Source organism: Phyllostomus hastatus, unplaced genomic scaffold (genome assembly GCF_019186645.2).
Source record: "Phyllostomus hastatus isolate PE091 unplaced genomic scaffold, TTU_PhHast_1.1 phas_contig_40, whole genome shotgun sequence".
In the NCBI taxonomy this organism is placed as follows: Eukaryota; Metazoa; Chordata; class Mammalia; order Chiroptera; family Phyllostomidae; genus Phyllostomus; species Phyllostomus hastatus.
In genome coordinates, this window is record NW_025333872.1 from 3809617 (window position 1) to 3832197 (window position 22581).

The 22581-nt window shown below is 37.3% G+C and overlaps 1 protein-coding gene across 1 annotated transcript in view; it reads right to left on the minus strand.

Moving 5' to 3' along the window:
• Window positions 1-22581, minus strand: part of KIF6 (kinesin family member 6) — a 417010-nt gene that overhangs the window by 281127 nt on the left and 113302 nt on the right. Inside the window, exon 6 of the mRNA XM_045842819.1 lies at window positions 21466-21595. Within this exon, the coding sequence (XP_045698775.1) occupies window positions 21466-21595 (130 nt within the window). The remainder of the gene's footprint in view (window positions 1-21465; window positions 21596-22581) is intronic.

The window sequence follows — 22581 nt, forward strand, 5'->3', positions numbered from 1 at the left end:
TAACCACATTTTCTTTATCTAAACATATGTAAAAATTGAAATACTATTCAGACATGAAAAATAAAATCTTGTCATTTGGGACAACATGAATGAAACTGGAGAGTATTATGTTAACTGAAATAAAACAGAGAAAGACAAATACTCTATGATTTTACTTACATGTGTAATCTAAAACACAAAACAAATGAATAAAATAAAAGAGGAACAAACTGATAGATTGCCAGAGGGGAGGGAGGATGGCCCCCAAAAGAGAAGAGGATTAAGTAGTACAAATTTTCAGTTGTAAAATAAGCCACAGGTATGTAGTGTACAGCCTAAGGAACATAGTCAATTATATCAATGGTGATTGATGGTTACTAGACTTAATAGTGATCACTTTGTAAAGTTTATAAATGTTGAATCACTATGCTGTACACCTGAAATAAATACAATATTGTATGCCAGCTATAATTTAAGTCTGGTTCCATCACTTACTAGTGTTGAAATTTTAAACAAATTTACACAAAGTAATGTTGGTTTTCATATCTTTGTAATGCCATAATGATACTTGCTTTGCTGCAAAAAATTGTATAAAATAACAATTGAGTTGTTTAGTGTTGCAGTGGCCCATGATCTGAAAAGGTCAGATGTCCATCACTGGTGATACTTACTCTATTTAGATACCTCCTGTATCCTTATTTCCAAACACAATTTTTCTGTACACCAGATAAGAATGTTTAAGAGCTTGACTGATGATTGTCACTAAAATGCCTTAATATCTTGCCTTACCAACATCTTGAACCTAGTATTTTCCCAAAGCAACCTCATTACACCCCACAATCTCTATCTCACAAATGGATATAAAATCTGTCCTATTCCTATTCCTTTACCTCTCACCTGGATTACTACAATCTCTTACTAGTATTCCCATCTTTACTCTTGTCTCCTTCAATTGTTCTCCACCTTGCAGACAGATTACTGCTTTTAAAAGACATATTTGATTATGTCAACCCTATCTATATCCTTGAAATAAACTGACATGCTCCCTAAGACTAAATATCTCTACTTTCTTCAACTGTGTTTTACGCAACTGTTTATCAAACTCTTTTAAATGTGGCCCTTTCACACTCTGAATTGAATATATTCTTTCAATAGGATCATAACCACAGCAGAAAACACTGGAATCTGCATGTCACCAACAGAAATAAATAGCACATAAAGTGTTCTACCATATTTCCTCCAGCCTTTTACCAGGCTATGGTATTTCTATGGAAAACATAACACATTTATCTGATGACTTCTTTTTAGTCAATTTGTACCCCAACATTACAATCTGTTGAGATCATTCCAGATCTTGATTTTTCATTCAATTTTGTGCTATCTGTGGATGAAAAGATCTTATATATCCTCACCCAAATGATGTGTAAGACATCAAGTAGGGCAGAACAGCATTCCCTGATGATGCCACGACTCTCTACTCTGTTAGTTAACAGTTATGAGTATTTTCAAATTGTCTTTAATCCAAGTACTTTCATAGACCTTCAATTTGTCTTTATATCCCAGAGGATATTTTAGAAGACTTTATGAGATAAAATGAATTCATTTAATCTATGAATTTTTATAACCCTATCAGAAAAGGAAGTGAAATTAGTTTAAGATGAATCAATACTGAATCTTTTCTAATTGTTTATTGGACATAATTTAATAATATTTTTCAGATCTTTTTCTTAGGGCTTGGTATCAAAAATATCAACTTGTTCTTTTCCAAATACGTTTTCTCTTTTGGAAAGTTGAGAATAGATACTTTTATTTGGGGGTAAAATTCTAAACATCTCTAGCCTCACTGGGTTTCTTACAGATTTATCATATCTGCAGTCTGTGGTCAATGAAAGTTAGTTTTTCCTCTTCCTCATGTCCAGTACACAAAGTCGTACATCTCACGGAAGGTCCACCTGGAGGTTAGTTACCTCCTCTTCACAGGCCCTCCACTTTCTTCCTTCTCCCACTCGGGCTCTGAACTGCTTGAGGGCAGAAACTGTGTCTTACTCATCACTGTAACCATAACACAACATAACATTTTCAAAAATATTTATTAAATTTTTGACTGTCACTCATTTCTAGTTTTTTGGACTCTCTATGACATGTCTCATAATTTATAAAAATCTCCAAGTAATTTGGAGATTACATCTGTAGACTCTCTAGGTGTATAGAATATAATATAATGGAGTCTAAAAATTAGAATTTTTTGAAACAGCCAGATTGAGTCAAGTCTCTCCATTTATCTGGAGCTTCAATTCTCCTTTGTTCCCATCCCCAGACCTTTCTAACTACTGTCCTCTATTCTTTTACATAAAATGTCCTCTTTCTGGCCAAATATTGCCTAGTATTTCTTATTGGAAAAGTATGCCCTTTTTCTCCTCTGAAAATAATCCTACTTGAAATTTATTTATTTTCAAAAATTCCCTTGGATTATTCTCAATTGATGTTGACACTGTGTTCAAAAAGGCCATCTGACCCTTCAGCTGAAGGGTCGTCAAGGAACATGTATAAAAAAGATCTATGAATAAACCAAAGGGGGTAGGATTGAGGGTGGGAGATAGGAGATGGTGAGGTGAGGGAGACCAGTAGGGGGAAAATGGGAGACAACTGTACTTGAAAACAATAAAAAATAAAAATATTTAAAAACAGAACAGTAAATTAAAAAAAAAAAGCCATTTGATATCCAAAATCTGGAAAAATCCAAAGAATGGATATTGTTCCAAATAGATTTTAAATGTCCATCATTTTTAAAAGTGTATTTTATTGATTACACTATTACAGTTATCCTATTTTTTTCTCCCTTCACCAGCTTCCCCCCACCCGCACCATCCCTCCCACCAGCATTGCCCTCTCCTTAGTTCAATCCATGTGTCATACATACAAGTTCTTTGGCTTCTCCATTTCCTATTCTTAACTACCCCTGTCTATTTTGTACCTACTATTTATGCTTCTTATTTCCTGTAACTTTTATCCCATTCTCCCTCCTTCACTGACAACCCTCCATGTGATCTCCATTTCTATGATTCTGTACCTGTTTTACTTGTTTGCTTAGGTTTTTTGTTTGTTTGTTTGTTTTAGGTTGAGTTGTTGATAGTTGTGAGTTTGTTGTCATTTTACTGTTCATAGTTTTGATCTTATTCTTTTACTTAGACCAGTCCCTTTAACATTTCATATAATAAGGGCTTGGTGATGATGAACTCCTTTAACTTGACCTTTTCTGGGAAGCACTTTATCTGCCCTTCCATTCTAAATGGTAGCTTTGCTGGATAGAGCAATCTTGGATGTGGGTCCTTGCCTTTCATGACTGCAAATACTTCTTTCCAGCCCCTTCTTGCTTGCAAGAATTCTTTTGAGAAATCAGCTGCTAGTCTTATGGGAACTCCTTTGTAACTAACTGTCTCCTTTTCTCTTGCTGCTTCTAGGATTCTCTCCTTATCTTTAATCTTGGGTAACTTAATTATGATGTGCCTTGGTGTGTGCTTCCTTGGGTCCAATTTCTTTGGGACTCTGTGAGCTTCCTGGACTTCCTGGGAGGCTATTTCCTTTGACAGATTGGGAAAGTTCTCCATTACTTTTCCAAGTAAGTTTTCAATTTCTGGCTTTTCCTCTTCTCCTTCTGGCAGTCCATGATTCAGAACACTTTAAGTTGTCCTGTAATTTCCTAAGCCTCTCCTCCTTTATTTTGAATTCTTGTTTCTTTATTCTGTTCCAGGTGAATATTTATTTCTTCTTTTTGTTCCAAATTGTTGATTTGAGTCCCAGTTTCCTTCCCTTCACTGTTGGTTTACTGTATGTTTTGCTTTATTTCACTTTGCATAGCCTTCACTTCTTCCTCTATTTTGTGTCCATACTCAATCATTTCTGTGAGCATCCTAATTTCCAGTGTTTTGAACTCTGTGCCTGATAGGTTGGCTAGCTCCTCGTTGCTCAGTTCTATTTTTGGAATTTTGATCTGTTCTTTCACTTGGGCCATATTTCTTTGTCTCACCACACCTATTATGTTGTAAGGGGAGAGCCTTAGGTATTCCCCATAGTGGAGCAACCCACGTTGCTCCTTTGTGGAGCTATAACTGGGGCAGGAGTCAGAGAGGGAACAATGCCACTTATTCAGCTCTCACCCTACTTTCAGTAACTTCCTCCACTACCCACAAGCAAATTAGGCCCTTCTGGTGCTGATTTCTGGGTGGGTGGGCTTGTCTGCATTCAATGACCTATGGGTTTCTCCAAGAAACCCTCCTGTGAGACTGGGAGTTTCTCCTGCTGCTATAATGCCCACAGGTTTTTACACCAAGAGGTTTTGAGGCTTTAGTTTCCTGCACTGGAATCCTGGGTTGTGTTGTCTGTCTTGCTCCCCCATTGTTCCTCCTGGCTTATCCATATCCACATGCAAACATGGGACAGCTTGGTCTGCCAGCCACTGTCTCGCCTGGCCTAGTCTGCTGTCCCTCGTCTGCTGCCTTGCTACACATCGTCTCCTCCCTGGTTTCCTGTGTCCACCCTCCTACCAGTCTGGATGAATGTTTCTTCTTTAACTCCTTGGTTGTCAGACTTCCATATAGTTTGATTTTTCTGGCAGTTCTGTTTTTTTTTGTTTTTTAATTTGTTGTTGTCCTTCTCTTGGTTGTGTGAGGAAGAAAAGTATGTCTACCTATACCTCCATCTTGGCCAGAAGTTAAATGTCCATCATTTTTTTAAAATGACATTGTAACAGACAATTTGTTACAGTTGGTAGTAAGGTATGATGATTTGATCCATTGTACTACAAACAAGCCCATTTTGTGCAATATAAAGAGTGGTGCAGATTATAAAAGGTGATGCAATAGTGACCCTCTCAGACAATGGAAGCTTCAAACTGTCCATATAGAAGAGGCCTGGAGCAGCAGTGTGCTTGTAGAGTGGTCCTTGAAGCCACCCTTGCAAAGCACTTTACATAATATAGCATTAAACTGAGGAAACACCACATGCCTGTATTGAAGGCTGAAGCCCCTTCTCCCACAGCCCTTCAAGGCACTGATGCACTGGCTGGGCTACCCCTCTCAGAAGCTATTTCTATGGTAAAAAAATCTCAGATTTCATTGGACAAAAATCATTTTCTACTGAGCAGAAAATACTCCTAGGCTCAGTAGAAATTGAATTTTGAAAAGAAACAGTGTAACAATAAGAATTGGGCAAGACTGATAAACATTTGCAAAAGGCTGTTTGTTCTTCTTCACTTTTGGGTTCTGCAAATGTACAACAACCAATCCTTGTATTTATGATTTTGTTATACATATTCCTATCTGCAAATCAACAAGAATTCCCTGAAAATTAAAATTTTCACTTTTTAAAATATTTCATGATGGTGTGTTTGTATGCGTTGTGGTCATCTTCAAGACTGGAAATTTTGATTTTAGAGGCAAGAATTGATAACTAAAATATGTTTTTTGTGTTTACATAATTTATTCATATTTTTATAGCATTAATTTTTTCTACTTTTAATCTCACATATTTTAAATAACTTCAAAAATGATTATACTAGCCCTGGCTGGTGTAGCTCAGTGGATGGAGCGCAGGCTGTGAACCAAAGCACCGCAGGTTCGATTCCCAGTCAGAGTACATGCCTGGGTTGTAGGCCAGGTCCCCAGTGGAGGCCATGTGAGAGGCAACCACACATTGATTCTCTCTCTTTTTCCCTCCCTTCCCCTCTCTAAAAATAAATAAATAAATAAAATCTTAAAAAAAAACCCACTACAAAGTACTTAAAAAAATGATTATACTTAATCACAACCTTCAGTCATTAAATAATCTCTTTATATATATATATATCATATATAGAATTCTTTAAACACTTATTATTACCATATCTTTACCTTATACTCTATTCTTATGCACCAAAGTCTTTTTTTTTTAAATCACTCTGCTATTTTGGAGTAAAATATCTCCACAGGAATTTCCACTAATCTAGAATAGGTTAGGTTAAGAAAATCTTGGACTGACAGGAATATACAATATATATGCTTGAGACTCTTTAAAGCAAACCTACTAAGACCAGTAGCAGCAGCCAGAGTATCCAGAATTCAGCCTTCCACTCCAATTCTCCTTTTTAATAACACTCTCTAACCTAGATACCCTAACTGATACGTTCTTCTGCTCATTTGCTGTCTGAATCAAAGACTGAAAATACTAACCTCCATGACTTTTCTAGGCTAATATCCTACCCTTTCAGGCTAAAACTCACCCTGAACTAAGGATTACCTAACCCTCTCTCCACTGGATAAATAATTCCAAATCTAGTTCTTCCCACAGTAAATGGACTAAGGAGTTGCCCTCCACCTCTCAACATGCTCTTAATGTTCTCTGACTCAGCCTGGAACAGTGAGGCCTGACCAAACCTGGTGGTTTAGCCTGTGACCCTATAAACACCTGCCTTGATCTTTTTTTGAAATTGTTTCAGAACATTCTGTCTAGCAGCAAAATATCCCCAATTAGATAGACCTCTGTTGAAATTAACGATTTTAAACCGCTCATTTTCCTTTTTGATTTTTCTCAAAGCAATCAAAATCACTTTCCCTAGTTGCAGGATTTCTAGGTCCAGCATACTGTCAAAGTACTTTGTAAAAGAAAAAAAATAGACTAGGTACACCAATATTGTTTAAAATTTAAAAAGTAAGCTTTAGAGCAATGTGGAATGTATCGTAAGAATGTTCTAGCAATTATGATTCACTTTTTAAGTAAGAAAATACCACTATGTTTTATTATACTATATCCCTCCCAACAAGTCTGGAGACAATTTGATAGATTTTTTATTTTTATGTCCTCAAAGATTTATTAGCTGACAATAATTTTAGGAAAACTCAATGTCAGAATTAGTGATGGCTCTTCTGTTGATGTCAGATTTCAGAACATTGCTTCCCTATGGGTCATTTCTGTAGGATTTGGCAAATCAAAGTCAAATGCATTTATATTAAAAAAATCTAAGTATGCTAAAATTGGCACATATGGCAAATTGAAAAGGAATTTTACCCATATCTTTGATCAGAGTTATGTTCAATTATCATCCCTGTTTGTCATCCTTAAACTAGATATCATCATATCATCAGGGTGAAGATTTGGTCTCTGAACAGCAGAAACTCTATAACCCCCAATATTTCTCCCCCCTATTTTTACTTGAGTGCAGAACAGTCATACCTAAATTTAGTACCCAATGGGAGTAAATAACTCATTCATCTAGCATATCTATTTGTCCTTTCTTAAATTGAGTTTAACTTTTTTTTTCTTTCTTAAGTCTGGCTTGACAAGTCTAATTTCCAAGTCTAATTATCCACATAATTGGATAACACTATTATGGGGCAAAAAAATTCTAATGGTCTTATAAAGAATTTATAGCAGTTTACTTAAACTTTCTTTAAGGAACCACCTCCCCCCTTTTTTATACATACTAATTACCTTCAGATAACAGGTAAACTGAAAATACCCTCTACTATCCTGTGTATAGACAATAAGGAATGGATAGTGGTAACACACCAAGCAGAGATCAGGTATACTTTAAAAAAACAATCCTCACTAGAGAAGGATATATTTATTGATTTGAGAGAGAGAGAGAGAGAGAGAGAGAGAGAGAGAGAGAGAGAGAAATATCAATGTGAGAAAGAAACATTGATTGGTTGCCTTCCATAGGTGCCTGACCAGGGATCAAACCCACAACCTAGCTATGATGTGCCCTGACTGGTAATCAAACTTGCAACCTTTTGGGGTACAGGATGATGCTCCAACCAACTGAGCCAGACAGCCAAGGCTCAGGTATACATTTTCAAAAAATTTATTCTCATGAAGGAAGTTCATTCTGTTACAGTGATTTGTAATAGTTCTCAATGCAATCTTTGAGTTTGGACATTAAGATCAGCAACAGGCACAGATTTGAGGATGATGTCCCTCAAAGTAAAGATGCTGAAGGAAGAACTCTAGAAGCATAGATGTCTGGTATTAGGTATAATATTTCACTCTATTTTATAGCCCAGTAGTATTTTCTCCACATTTTGAAGATTCACAGTTCTATCTATGACCACAAAGATCCCTTGTTGTTAGAACTGGCAAGATGGCAATGGTATACTCGAAACATGATCAAATTACTTGTTGAACGTTTTTGGTGGCTAATAAGACCCCTGTCTCCTCTCTCCTAGCATGAAACCAATACAAGGAATAGATACAAAAGTTAGCCTGTCAAGAAATGAAAATATCTATCAGCAAGAAATACTAGAAAAATAGCTTCTGTGCTTAAACTATAGCCAAAATTGACTTCCTGCCAGTTTTCCCCATGTGTATTCCTGATTTGTAAGATAGGCCGAAAGCAATTGATCTGAGTTCTCAGTTTCTTAATGAATTGATTTACTTAGGGGCCAGTCTGAGGCCTTTGTTGTCTGATCCATTCCTTCCCTTTTCTACACCCCAGTGATGCTGAGTCCTAAAGGCAGCATTTCTCTAAGATTGCTTTTAGCTGGCATCCAACTGGGAAGATAGAGAGGGGGAGAAATACTCTGCTTTTCCCTTCCCCTCCTGCTGGTTGAGACCAGCCTGATGCAGTGGCTTCCTGTTGTTGATAACCTCTGAGTTGTATCAGCATCCCACTTGACTTCTCAGATTTTTCCAACACCCATGAGACAAAACAATCTGTGTTAATTTTTGTGTTTTAAACACAGTGACTTACTTTCCTGGTTGGATCATGACTAATACACTCAATTAAATATACTACATTTAATATATGCTTACAGATATTATACAAGACTGACAGAAGTATAAAGTTTTTGTATTTTTTAAATTTTTAAAATACATATTATTGATTATGCTATTACAGTTGTCCTATTCCTTTTCTCCCCTTCATTCCCCTCTGCCCTGCACACCCCCTCCCACCAGCATGCCCCCTTGCCATTAGTTCATGTCCATGGGTCATACATATAAGTTCTTTGACTTCTCCATTTCCCATACTATTCTTAACCTCCCCCTGTATATTTTGTACCTGCCATTTATGCTTCTTATTCCCTGTAACTTTTACCCCATTCTACCCCCCTCCAACCTCCCTGCTGATAACCCTCCATGTGATTTCTATTTCTGTGATTCTATTCCTGTTCTAGTTGTTCACTTACTTTTTTGTTTGTGTGGTTTTTTTTTTTTTAGGTTGAGTTGTTGATAGCTGTGTTTGTTGTCATTTTACTGTTCATAGTTTTGATCTTATTCTTTTACTTAGACCAGTCCCTTTAACATTTCATATAATAAGGGCTTGGTGATGATGAACTCCTTTAACTTGACCTTTTCTGGGAAGCACTTTATCTGCCCTTCCATTCTAAATGAAAGCTTTGCTGGATAGAGACACCTTGGATGTAGGTCCTTGCCTTTCATGACTGAAAATACTTCCTTCCAGTCTCTTCTTACCTGCAAGATCTCTTTTGAGAAATCGGCTGCTAGTCTTATGGGAGCTCCTTTGTAGGTAACTGTCTCCTTTTCTCTTGCTGCTTCTAGGATTCTCTCCTTATCTTTAGTCTTGGGTAATGTAATTATGATGTGTCTTGGTATGTTCCTCCTTGGGTCCAGCTTCTTTGGGATTCTCTGATCTTCCTGGACTTCCCGGAAGTCTATTTCCTCTGCCAGATTGGGGAAGTTCTCCTTTATTATTTGTTCAAATAAGTTTTCCACTTGTTGCTCTTCCTCTTCTCTTTCTGGGACCCTTATAATTCAGATGTTGAAACATTTAAAGTTGTCCTGTAATTTCCTAAGCCTCTCCTCCTTTTTTCGATTCCTCGTTTCTTCATTCTGTTCTGGTTAAATGTTTATTTCTTCCTTTTGTTCCAAATTGTTGATTTGAGTCCCAGTTTCCTTCCCTTCACTGTTGGTTCGCTGTATGTTTTGCTTTATTTTACTTTGCATAGCCTTCACTTCTTCCTCTATTTTGCAACCATACTTAGCCATTTCTGTGAGCATCCTAATTTCCAGTGTTTTGAACTCTGCACCTGATAGGCTGGCTATCTCCTTGTCTCTTAGCTCTGTTTTTGGAGTTTTGATCTGTTCTTTCACTTGGGCCATATTTCTTTGTCTTGATGCACCTATTATGTTGTAAGGGGCAGGGTTTTAGGTATTCACCAGGGAGGAGTAACCCACATCACCGTGTTGTGTTGCCGTAAGTGAGTGAGGGATCAGAGAGGGAACATCACCATTTGCTTGGCTCTTGCTCAGCTTTCAGTCACTTCTCCTGCTACCCACAAGCAAATTGGGCCCTTCTGGTGCTGATTCCCAGATGAGTGGGTTTGTGTACATTCTAAGACCCCATGAGTCTCTCCAATGAACTTTCCTGTGATGCTGGGAGTTTCTCCCACTGCCATAACCCCCACAGGTTTTTCACACCCAGAGGTTTTGAGGCTTTAGTTTCCTGCACTAGAACCCTGACTTGTGTTGTCTGTCTTGCTCCCCAATTGTTCCTCCCCATTTACCAAACACAAATGTGGAAATGCCTGGTTTGCCAAGCTGCTGCCTCCCCCACCAAGTCCTCCAGTGGCTGCTTTGCTGAACATCCTTTCTGCCCCAGCTGCCCATGTCCACCCTTCCTACTGGTCTGGATGAATGTTTCTTCTTTAGCTCTTTGGTTGTCACACTTCCATACAGTTCAATTTTCTGGCAGTTTTTGGTTTTTAAGTTTGTTGTCCTTCTTTTGGTTGTGCGAGGAGGGAAAACGTATCTATCTATGCTTCCATCTTGACTGGGAGTCTTGCTTTTATATTTATTTAAAGTCATAGGTAAGACACTATCCATTTTGTCTCACAAGATGCTTGCATATATCTTACCTGCAGTTCAACACCTGTAAGTTGCTTTAAATTACATGACTCAAAATGCCTAAATGTTTCCCTTGTTTTTACTTGCCTGCCAAAAGAATCAGAGCTAAAATTTGTCCTTAATGGCAAAAATTAACTCATTCCAATTGTCTATTATATCTTACCTTATTTTAAATCAAGCTTACCTTTTTAAGAATTTGTTATCTTTAACATTTCGTCCAGATTTATGTTTTAGGACGTGAGGACAATCTGGCTATGACATGTCACCCCATTGATTGCCTGGGTTGATTTGGCTGATCTGGCTGGCTAGGCGGGTGACCCTTTCTCCCTCACTGATTCATGTGTGTTCCTCCTCAAGCTGCATGCTCGGTCAAGAAGGATGACCCACCCAACAAGAGGAGAGGACCAGTCTGTGGTCAAGGGTATATGAGTAGCTACGGTCTCCTGCTAGAACCTCCAAACAAGTTCTCAAGGTCCAGATTTATGTGTTTTAATATTGTAAATTGCTTCAAACCCATTTGAAAAACAGATGAATATGTAACATTAACATAAACATTGTTTTCTTACTAAAAAGCCATGCTACATTTGAATTTTATGAGGAATAATGCATTATTGTAAATGATACATGCACATTATATTAATTAACACAGACCAAATTACACTTTGGTAGCAAATTAACAAATAGCACTATAATCTCGGAGGCTTAAAATCAAAGGTTTCTATCTTGTTCACATTACTTGTTCAATATGGTTTAATGGAAGTTCTGCTCCATCTACTTGACACTAAATTAGCAAGGCTCGGGGAGAAGCTGCCAACTTGTGAGGCTACCATCTCAAAATAAAGCTTCAGGTTTTGTCACAAAAGGGAAAGAGATCAAGAATAGAACCTCAGATCTCCAAAATATATAAAGAACTCACATGACTCCACTCCAGGAAGACAAATGATCCAATTAAAAAATGGAAAAAGGACCTGAACAGACACTTCTCCAAGGAGGACATACAGAGGGCCCAGAGATACATGAAAGGATGCTCAGCATCACTAGCCATCAGAGAGATGCGAATTGTAACCATAATGAGATACCACTTCTCACTGGTCAGAATGGCCATCATAACCAAATTGACAAACAACAAATGCTAACAAGGATGGAACCCTAGTGCACTGTCGGCAGGAATGCAGACTGGTGCAGCCTCTGTGGAAAACAGTATGAAATTTCCTCAGAAAACGAAAAACGGAACTGCCTTTTGACCTGGCAGTCCTACTGCTTGGATTATACTGTAAGAATCCTAAAACACCAATCCAAAAGAACCTATGCACCCCAATTCATAGCAGCACAATTTACAATGGTCAAGTGCTGGAAGTAGCCTTAGTACCCATCAGTAAATGAGTGGATCAAAAACCAATGGTACATTTACACAATGGAATACTATGCAGCAGAAAGAAGGATCTCCTACCCTTTGCAACAGCATGGATGGAATTGGAGAGCATTATGTTACGTGAAATAAGCCAGGTGGTCGAAAACAAATACCATATAATCTCACCTATAAGTGGAACCCAATCAACAAAACAAACAAGCAAGCAAAATATAAGCAGAAACATTGAAATAAAGAACAAATTAACAGTAACCAGAGGGGAAGGGTTGAGGGAGGGGGATAATGAGGGAAAAAAGGAAAAGGAACGTCAAAGAACATGTATAAAGGACTCATGGACACAGCCAAAAGGGGGTAGGATTGAGAGTGGGAGGTGCAGGTGGGTGGGGAGGGGAAAAGTGGTGGCAGGAAATGGAGACAACTGTACTTGAACAACAATGAAAAAAAGCCTCAAAACAAAATAACATCTCATATTCAGTCACACTTCATTGGCTAGAGCACGTCACATGAATTCTTCAAGGAAACATGTGCACTGGTAATCTTTACCACACTCATTATTTTAAAAATCCAAACAATACAAAAAGGAGCAAAAATGAAAGTAGAGATTTCCCAATCAAAATAACAATGGTAAAGTTTGATAAAAAATTGTTTAGACATTTCTTTATACATACATAGAAACAGAAAATCAGAAGTACTTTTATTACCAAAACAAAAGCACATTGTACATTTTGAAATTATTAAATGAAATTTTATTTGAATTTAATAGAAAAAACACAAATGAAATAGAGGAAAATTAGTGAGCTTTAAATAAATGTCTTTGTCCCCCATGGTTAAACTAGACAAAGAACATGTATCAATGGCCATGGACATGAACAATAGTATGGGAATTGACTGTGGGAGTGGGGGCAGGGATGAGCAGAGGAGGGTAAGGGGGGAAAATGGGACAACTGTAATAGAATAACAATAAAAAATGATTTAAAAGATATATATATCTTTTTTCTAAAAGTATCTCTTTAGAATTAGGAAATACTCATAGATGGACACCAACAACAGTGTGGTGACTGACAGGGAGAGAGGTGGAGGAGGGTATGGGGGAATAAATGGTGATGGACGGAGGCTTGAGTTGAGATGGTGAACACACAATGCAGTGTACAGATGATATGTTATAGAGTTGTGTGCCTGAAACCTGTATACTTTTGTTAATTGGTGTCTCCCCCAAGGAATTCAATTAAAAGAATAAAATAAAAAATAGCAAATATTTTTTTTATAAAAAGAAATACTCATAGAAAACATTAAAGGACTTGGGTCATTATGTTGACATATAATATTTATACAGTATCCATTTCTTGCTTTGAAATATAAGAAAATTAGCTTATTTATACTGCTACTTCATCCTCTCCTTTCTAACTCTAAATTTTTGTTAGGTTTATTATTTACTTTTACATTTTTAAAGTTTATAATATTTACATTACACAATTGTTCATTTTTATGTCTACATTAAAATAAATTCTAAAATTCTATGTTTCTCACAAATCCCACCAATCTATCTTACCAATCCTTCTGTAATGTTTTTCAGTTCTTGAGCTCTTTATTTTGGTTTGCCTTTCTGTTGGTTAGACTGCATTGTCAAGCAATTTTTTAAAAGAATTCCTGTGTTCATTTTCTCTCTGAATTTATACATGCTTAAGAATATTTGATGTTTTTGCATTTTTAGGACAAATTGATAATTCTGCTGTGTAAAAAATTGTAGGGATACAATATTCTTGCTTCAGAATTGGTTTCATTGTCTCCTGTCACTGAATGTTACTGTGGAAAAGTCTGGGAACAATTTCTTTCATCTTCACTCATAGTTGGCTTGCATTTTCTGACTTGATTTCTGTGAGGCTCTTTCTTCAGCTTTGGAATCTAATAAGTTCAATAAATTTTATCTTGAATTTGAGCCTTTTCAGTTTTTTAAAGAGTGGTCTGCAAATGGGTTAGAAAATATTCAAATTAAGTTTATGTCCAGAATACGTTTATTTTTTTAAAAAATTTTGATGGTATTGAGTGTATTTTTTATTGTTGTTCAATTATAGTTGTCTGTGTCCAGAACACGTTTCCTATCTGCTATGTCCTTAGCCTTTACAGCATAAGCTTTCCTCAATTTTTGCACTAAGAGGTATGGGATGGTAAAACCTCTTAAGTCACAGACTCACTGAACCCTACTCACACAGGCCATCTTTTCTTAGCAATGAGTCTAGACCACTGACCACAAAAAAGGCCTGTCTTTAACATTTCTTCTTTGCATGCACCTTGTATAGTGTAGAATAAATATCTGTATAATGCTGCTCTCCCATACTTGCCCATGTTCTTAGATATCATCACTTTAACCATAAGATCATCAGATTTGCACTTGAGAATTGTGACCCTTTCTTAAAGGGGAAACTGTATCCTGCCTGAGGTTGAAGAATATGTATGTTGGCTCTCAGCACCCTCCTCACCACAATTCAAATCTCATAGTATTTGCCAGGTTTTCTGATGGTTTGAGGTTATTGCTATTTTCTTGTTTCACTGAAGATAGCTTTTATTGCCCCTCTATTTTTCACATTCTGTTGCTGTTGTTGGTGAATTTCAGTAATACAGAGTGAAGCTTACTTTCTTCTACTACATTTAATTACAAATGAAAATTTTAAAGATCAAAAGAAACTCTAGAGCTAAATTTTTACAGCCAAGATTAAGTTTCTCTAATCATGTATATAGGGTAGGTACATTTTAACATTCCAATGACTGCACCACGCCACTTCACTTATTTTCATAAATGTTTTAGATCTCGGAACTCATGGTTCACACAGCACCGCAAATTGGATTATATGAGAGCAGACTGAAAAGTATGTCATAACACAGGATCACTATTTTAAAATGTATATTTCTCATTTTTAATATATAAGAAAAAGAAATGCCTGGACTATAGTATGTGCTCAAAATTTAAGTTCTTTTCCTTCTGGTAAGGATATGCAGTAGATAAGATGAAGAAGTTATAATTGTTAACATGTTGTTTGCTAAGGTTTCTAGCACCATATTGGGACCTAATAATGAGATGATATTTGTATTATATATAACAAGAGTGGGGCCAAAAATATTTTCATTTTGCTCTTCCCAGGCTTATAAATCTTGAAATAAACTTGCTAATTTATTTACAACTAATGTATCTTTCAAACAAAAATCTGTGAATATGTGTTAGTCAATGTCCCTCTAATGGTATAGAGCAGTATGATTCGGGAACATTAATTACAACCTAAAGCCTCTTGTTTCCCACACACACCACACAAGAAGATTGTGGCTTAGTGTTGTTAACAAACACAACCTAATAGTGAAGGTATTCTTTCCTTCCTGTATTACCCTTATGCCTTTGGACAACACATCCAATGGCAGCTATTCCTGTGGCTGGCATAAACCTACTAACTCCACTCACATCCTGTCTCCCAACTGTCTTTACATGTCTGTAAGGTCAGACAACTCACTCCAAAAGTTTGACAATGAGCAAAGTCTGAGAGCTTATAATGCACATCAACACAACTCAAATAAATCTAGTATGTTTTTTATTTCAAGAAAAGAATTACGTAAAAAGGCCTGAAATAGTTCCTGGAAAAATAATTTCTAAATCCCATAAACATTATTGGTAGGTTGATTATTTGGAGAATAAACTTTTCTAAAAGGTCTGGAGTCTCACAATGTTTTTAAAAGTCAAAGTCACCTGTCATGTGCTCTGTAATCACACACTTTTGATTCTGGTCCTGAAATATCAGGTCTTATCACCTGAAATCATCAGGTCTTCCTCTTCTATCAATTCAATAGAACAATTAATTAATGACTGACCACATCACTGCTGGATACAAAGAGAGTAGAGATGAACCAGTTAAAAGTCTTGTCTTTAAAGAGCTGCTAGCTGAGAACTATAGGGTCTTTGCAAATGTTATTTAATTCTTACTATAATCCTAGAAGGTAGCTGTTATTATGCCCATTTTACATGTTAGAAAGTGCAGTTTAGAGCAGTTAGGTTAGTTTAGACCAGTTAGGTCACATACCCAAGGACATACACCTGGGAAGGGGAGGAGCAGCAGTAGAACAGAAAGTCTATAGGAAGCTCGTGCTCTTCACCACGACCTGACAGGGATGTGTGGTGATGGTGAGGAAGGCACAGAGTGGACATCGAACTGCCTGGAGGAACTCACCGGATGGCTCACGTGGGGAAGGAAGCCATGTGGGAAAAAAGCAAGATAACTACCAAGGGACCCTGGGCTTTCCCAACGTTGGCACAGAATATTCTTTTCTCATCAAAGTTCTCCTCCAAGCATTTTAATAGCAAATATTGCATACTATTAGATACAGCATATTATTGCTCCTGAATTAATCAGGGTCAAGATCTATACCAGGTACCTTTTATATAAGGAATTATATCCTAGGTTATTTGGACACCATGTTAATTTGGTAGGGGTGCCATAACCAAATACAACAAACTAGGTGGCTTAAACAACTAAAACTTATTATCTCACAGTTCTGAAGACTAGAGGTACAAAACGGAGGTGCTGGCAGGATTGGTTCTTCCTTCTGAGGACTGGGAGGAAACTTTCTGTTCCAGGCCCCTGTCCTCAGAGATGATCTCTTCATTTCACATGGCATTCTCCCTGTGTGTGTCTATCTCCAAACTTCCCCACTTCATAAGGACACAAGCCGTGTTGTTTAGAGCTCACCCTAATGACCTCATTTTAACTCGATTACCTCTGTAAGACCCTATCTCTCAATAAGGTCATATTCTGAAGCACAGGAGTTAGGACTTCAACATATGAACTGGGGGAAGGGAAGAGAAGACACAGTTTAGCCCTTAACAGACACTACTGTGAAGTTTTGGTGGAAAGGACCCAGGACACTATTCTCTTCCCCACATCAGCTTATATAAGAGGCTCCTGTTAGCCTCATGATTCACTTTGAACATTATTACTCCTTAAAATGGGTATTTAAATGGCACTTTTATCAATGGAGGCTACTTCTAGAGGGAAGATTCAAAATGAACCTTGATTTTGTAAATTTAGAACAGTTTTATTTTACTTCAAGGTTCAGGAAAAGTCTCCATGCTCCAGAAACTTCTGGTAAGATTTACTCCAACCTGAAGATGACCATCCCTTTCCATGTCGCAGGCCAAAATGGGAACAATGGGTGGCTGCAACTGAGCATCAAATTTCAATTCAAAATAATAAAACACTTTCTAATAAGTGGAATCATTCCTCAGTGAACTATTGCATTTCTAAGCATGCTATCCAAAGCAGAAACCATAAAACAGACTGATTTGACTATATTAAAAAAAGAAAACTAAAAAATTATATTATGAGAAAAGTTTTTCCTAAACATATGACAAAGACCAAAGTTATTGTCTTTAATGTTCATGCATTCAACAATCATTTACCAAGTCCCTAGCAGGCATCAGGCTCCTTTTCTGGGAGCGGTGGTCCAGGGGTGCCTGCATGGAGCCAACAACACGACCAGACCTACTCTAACACTCCCAGTGAAAAACAAATAGAAGACGTAAACAAAAACACAAATACAAATGGTAAATAAAGATATAAAAGAATATGGTAATCAAAACCAAAAACTAAAACTATATATATGTCTGTGTGTGTGTGTGTGTGTGTGTGTGTGTGTGTGTGTGTGTATTTTTTTTTCCTACCAAATTGGCAGAATTTTCAAATACAGTGGTGTTGGCAAGGGTACAGAATACAGACCTGCTCACATACTTTTCTGGGAGTGAGTTTCAACCAGCTTCTCAAAGGAAAAATCTAAATTGCCCCCAACTTTAGCCTGAGCACATTTAGATGCTAAAATGTCCATTCCTGGACTCAAATGCAGAGATTCTGAATCCAGAGTTCAGAAATTGTATCCCCCAAACTGTGTCTTTTGACTACAACAGGGCACTCAGTTGCAAGTTACCCTCTGGCCATACTTGGGGACAGATTGCTTAGATTATAGGTAGGATCGAGCAAATGGTCCCAGCTATGGAATTCTGCAGGGCCTGACAAGCAAATGAAGAATGTTTCGCTCAATTAGACTCGATTAATTCATAGAAACATTTAACTATAAGACAAAAAGTATCAGCCCTGGCTGGCATAGCTCAGTGGATTGAGCATGGGCTGTGAACCAAAGTGTAGCAGGTTCGATTCCCAGTCAGGGTACACTCCTGGGTTGCAGGCCATGACCCCAGCAACCGTACATTGATATTTCTCTCTCTCTCTCTCTCTATCTCCCTCCCTTCCCTCTCTAAAAATAAATAAATAAAATCTTTTTTAAAAAGTATCAAGTAATAGTTGCTACTGGGAGGCTTTGACACTGGGTCACACACGGGTCACCTTTTAATATATTTATTCTCTTTAGCACAGCAATTCAACTTCAAAAAAATTACCCTAAAGATATAATCAGTTTTTATTGAAAACATTGGTAGGATTACAGAAATTATTCAAGAGTTCTGAATAAGCAAGAAGATGAAGCTAAACTTGATAACTGTTCCTTAAAATGCTGGCTCTGAGGGGACATGAAAGGAAAGAGCTCTCCTCTCCTGTCCCACATATTCAGGCTTTGTTTTGCAAGTGTTTTCTGGTTACTATGACAACTTCTGGATTTCTCTGTGTAAATTTTGAAAAAAAAATGTATACTGTATTCTTTTTCTCCTGGTAAGCTCACTCTGCACTGACAAATTACATTCTGACAGCTAGGCTGTAATCTAAAACATGCTATTTTTTAGGGACTCTGAATAATAAAGCATTTCCAGAGATTGACAGTTATTTTTCATTTGTATTTTTATGTATTTGCTTTCAATGAATTCAAGAGATAAACCAAAGTGCTAAATATTCACTGTACTTTTTAAATGATTCAAAAATATATCCTCACTTGAAAAACTGGACATATGTCAGTTTGATTGCTGTACTTGTGAAATGCGGCATAAGGAAAGAACATGAGTTTCTGAATCAGCCAGACTTGGAGCTGAATCCTGGCTCTGCCACCTGCTAGTTGTGGGTTGTTGGACAAGTATTCCAACACTTTGAGCCTCAGTTTCCCCTATAAAATAAGAATCAGAAATAATATATACATATACAGTGTCCACCACAGCATCAAGTCTATTGAAAAGGTTCTCAGAACAACACAGTAACTGTTATTACCAAAGAAGATATAAAAGCAAGTACACAAACATCCAAAACCTATTAGATTTGGTTTTTAAAAATTAGGCTTTACACTGGAAAAATGAGTTAATTGAAAAAATGCACACTGGCACTATTTGAATTGTAGTTCTTCAGGTTTTAGGTTATTTAGAATAATATCATTAGGTACTCATCAGTAAGTAACAGGAAGAATAGTTGGGATTTTGTAAGGTGGTAGAACATGACAGATAAGCTTGAACAAGAAAATTTGAGGTCCTCAAAACTTTACAATAGGTTGAAAAGATGTAGTTAGCTAAAGTTAACGAACTAGATAGCAACTGGCCAAGCTTCTGAGCTAATGGAGGTTATGGTAAATAAGGGCCAAGAGCCCTCAGTAACTCATCCCAGATGAGGGGATGTAATTGTGAGGACAAGGCCTAGATTTATCTCAGGATGAGTCACTTCTGGAGAAAGGTTAGCACTGAGGTAGGAACACACTTCTCCTTTTTCTTTTCCAATAGCATTTATTCTCTTTTTCATATTTCACTGGTGGGCAGGATCCATTTATGTTCTGTATCTCCTGGCTTACTGTTTGTTAAACTGTGTATGGATTTTTAAAAAAGAATTTATTTATTTCTAGAGAGAGGGAAAGGGAGGGAGAAAGGAAAGGAGGGAAACATCAATTGGTTGCCTCTGTGACCTGATCTGGGACCAAACCCGCAACCCAGCCATGTACCTCAACCGGGAATCAAACTGGTGACCTTTTGCTTTGCAAGGTGATACCCCACAAACTAAGCCACTAAGACAGAATCAGGATTTTTAATGAGGCATGCTAAATCTTTCATCATTATATGCCTTAATTCTTAAACTGCCTTTATTCCTTAGTCTTTAATTATTGTGACAAATAAGAGTATCACAGATGACCACATGGGCAAAATGTTGAAGCAAAACACAAATGCAATTTTTTGTAAAGCTAGACAAGATATTCTGAAATTAAAAACTATGTAAAACTCTTCCGAAATGAAAATAATAATTTGAGTCCATAAGTCCACATTATACGTGGCACATAAACTCAGTTTATATTGATGCAGTACTGTAAAAAACAACACCCATACCACCACAAAAACAGGTATCAACACTGTATTTTCAGTATCTGAATTTGGTTTCCATTTGTTTATCTTGTATCTGAGGTGCTGTGTCCCAGTGAGTGGAGATGGGGCAGGAAAAAAGGTCAGTTGATAGACTTTCTCAGAATGCTCATCCTCCCAGCTTATTATCCTCACCTACCACTTGCTATCAGACACAGACAATCTGGGAGCATGGTTTACAAAGGAAGCTGCCAGGGCTAACAGGGAGCGGCATGTTTGGGGAACTATTCCCATGCCCCCGCAGCCACCGTCACCGCTCGGTTCCCATCACCCCTGCGTCACTGGATGAGAGCTTCCTGACCCTCCATCTCTAGTCAGTAACGGGTTGAGGTTAGGGTCCCCTGAACAAGTAGGGTCAATCCTGGCTCCTGCCTTGGGTTCCCAGATAAAATACAGGTGCCTTGCTTTGAATGGCAGATTGACAACAAATAGTACAAGTATGTCCCAAATACTGCACTGAAACATACTCATATTACACACTGCGGCAGTGTTCCCAGATCTGCCAGCAACAGCGGCCAGTGCACAGAGCAAACACTTCCTGTATTCCGTGCAGTGTTCCACATGCCTTCTAATTAATAATGCACTGAATACATGAAATTATATGGGTATGTAAACAAATGCCATACATGGATAATCTGAGATTACGAAAAATGATTCTGTATTTTTAAATTCCAAAACTTATGCAGAAATTCCTATAATTAAGACACTTAATGAGTTCTCATTCATTAACTGCAAACCAATTTGTGTGAAATAGAAAAATAGAAATTTTTTTCCATATTTTAGAATCTAGATTTTAGTTCCTGCTCATTAACTAGCTGGCTGACCTTGGGAAAGTCTCCTTACTCCTCTGCATCTAGATTTCTAATATGGAACATGAGATTCAGGCAAGATCATTTCTAAGGTCGTTGCTGTCCCCCAAATTCTATTGTATCTTCTAATACATGAAAACAGCTTGCAGAGAAAAGTTGACTACCTCTGCAATCATTCTGTTGGTATCTCCTAAGAAAAGCAGATTCAGAGCTTCTTCCTCCGTGGTTGCCTGATGAAGAGACAGGTTTTTCAAGTGAATGTTCTGATCGGGGTCCTCCAATATTGTCACTTTCCTGAGGAAATGGGAAAAAACAAAAACAGGGTACTTTGAGAATGAAAATAACTTGTCTTTTTTATAAGTTTATTTTTTTAAAAAACTGTATAGTATGATGTCTTGAACTTATAAAATCAGGTAACACACAAGAGAGCAGACAGTGCTCGACTAGCATCACACACTGACATCACCTTGACAGTGCATCAGAGAGCCTTGGGGCTACGAAGTGCATCCCAAGCTCCTGATTCAAAGCCATCTGCCTTTGCAATCATCAGATCACTAATTCATCTTAAAATGCATATTATTACCTAATTAGAAGTGCAAATAGATAACCTTCTACCTACTTGGCCATATTGTCTTTTCTGGGTCATAATTCAATTTCTTTGCATGAGTAGTGCACTAATTTTTTTTTTGCCTACTTTCCCACTTTTGTTCAATTTCATATCAATTTCAATTTAACATGACATTTGAAATTGGTTAGCTTATCAATTTAAACATTATGAAAATCAAAGACTCCTCCACCCCACTAGGAGTCATTACTTGTCTCGTTTTCTTATCAACATGAATAAAAAAGTTCTCAAGAAGTCTTATAAAAGTTTTAGTTGTCATTATTATTTTTATGTCCATCATATATGTTTCTTGATCCTTTTTCTTTTATAATATTCCTTTTCCTTCCATCACATCCTTACAATTAGGGCCTTGGAGCTGGAATTATGTTCATCTATTACAACTTCCTTAATGGGTATCTTGGTGCCAATGCCATTTCCTCCCAGGTGAATCCTAACCCTGTTCCCAGAGCTGGCTTGTCCATACTCTCCTTAAAGTCCTTTTAGCACTTTTTGCAATTGAACACAACTTGGCCAAACTCCTCATACCGTGCTTCAAAGGCCTACAGATTCAAGCAATAACGTTTTTAGAGAGAATTCCTGTTTGCCTCTTGAGTTTTGACTTCCTGACTTTCTTAAGAATTGTTAGAAGTAAATCTTGTAATTTAAAAGTATTGCT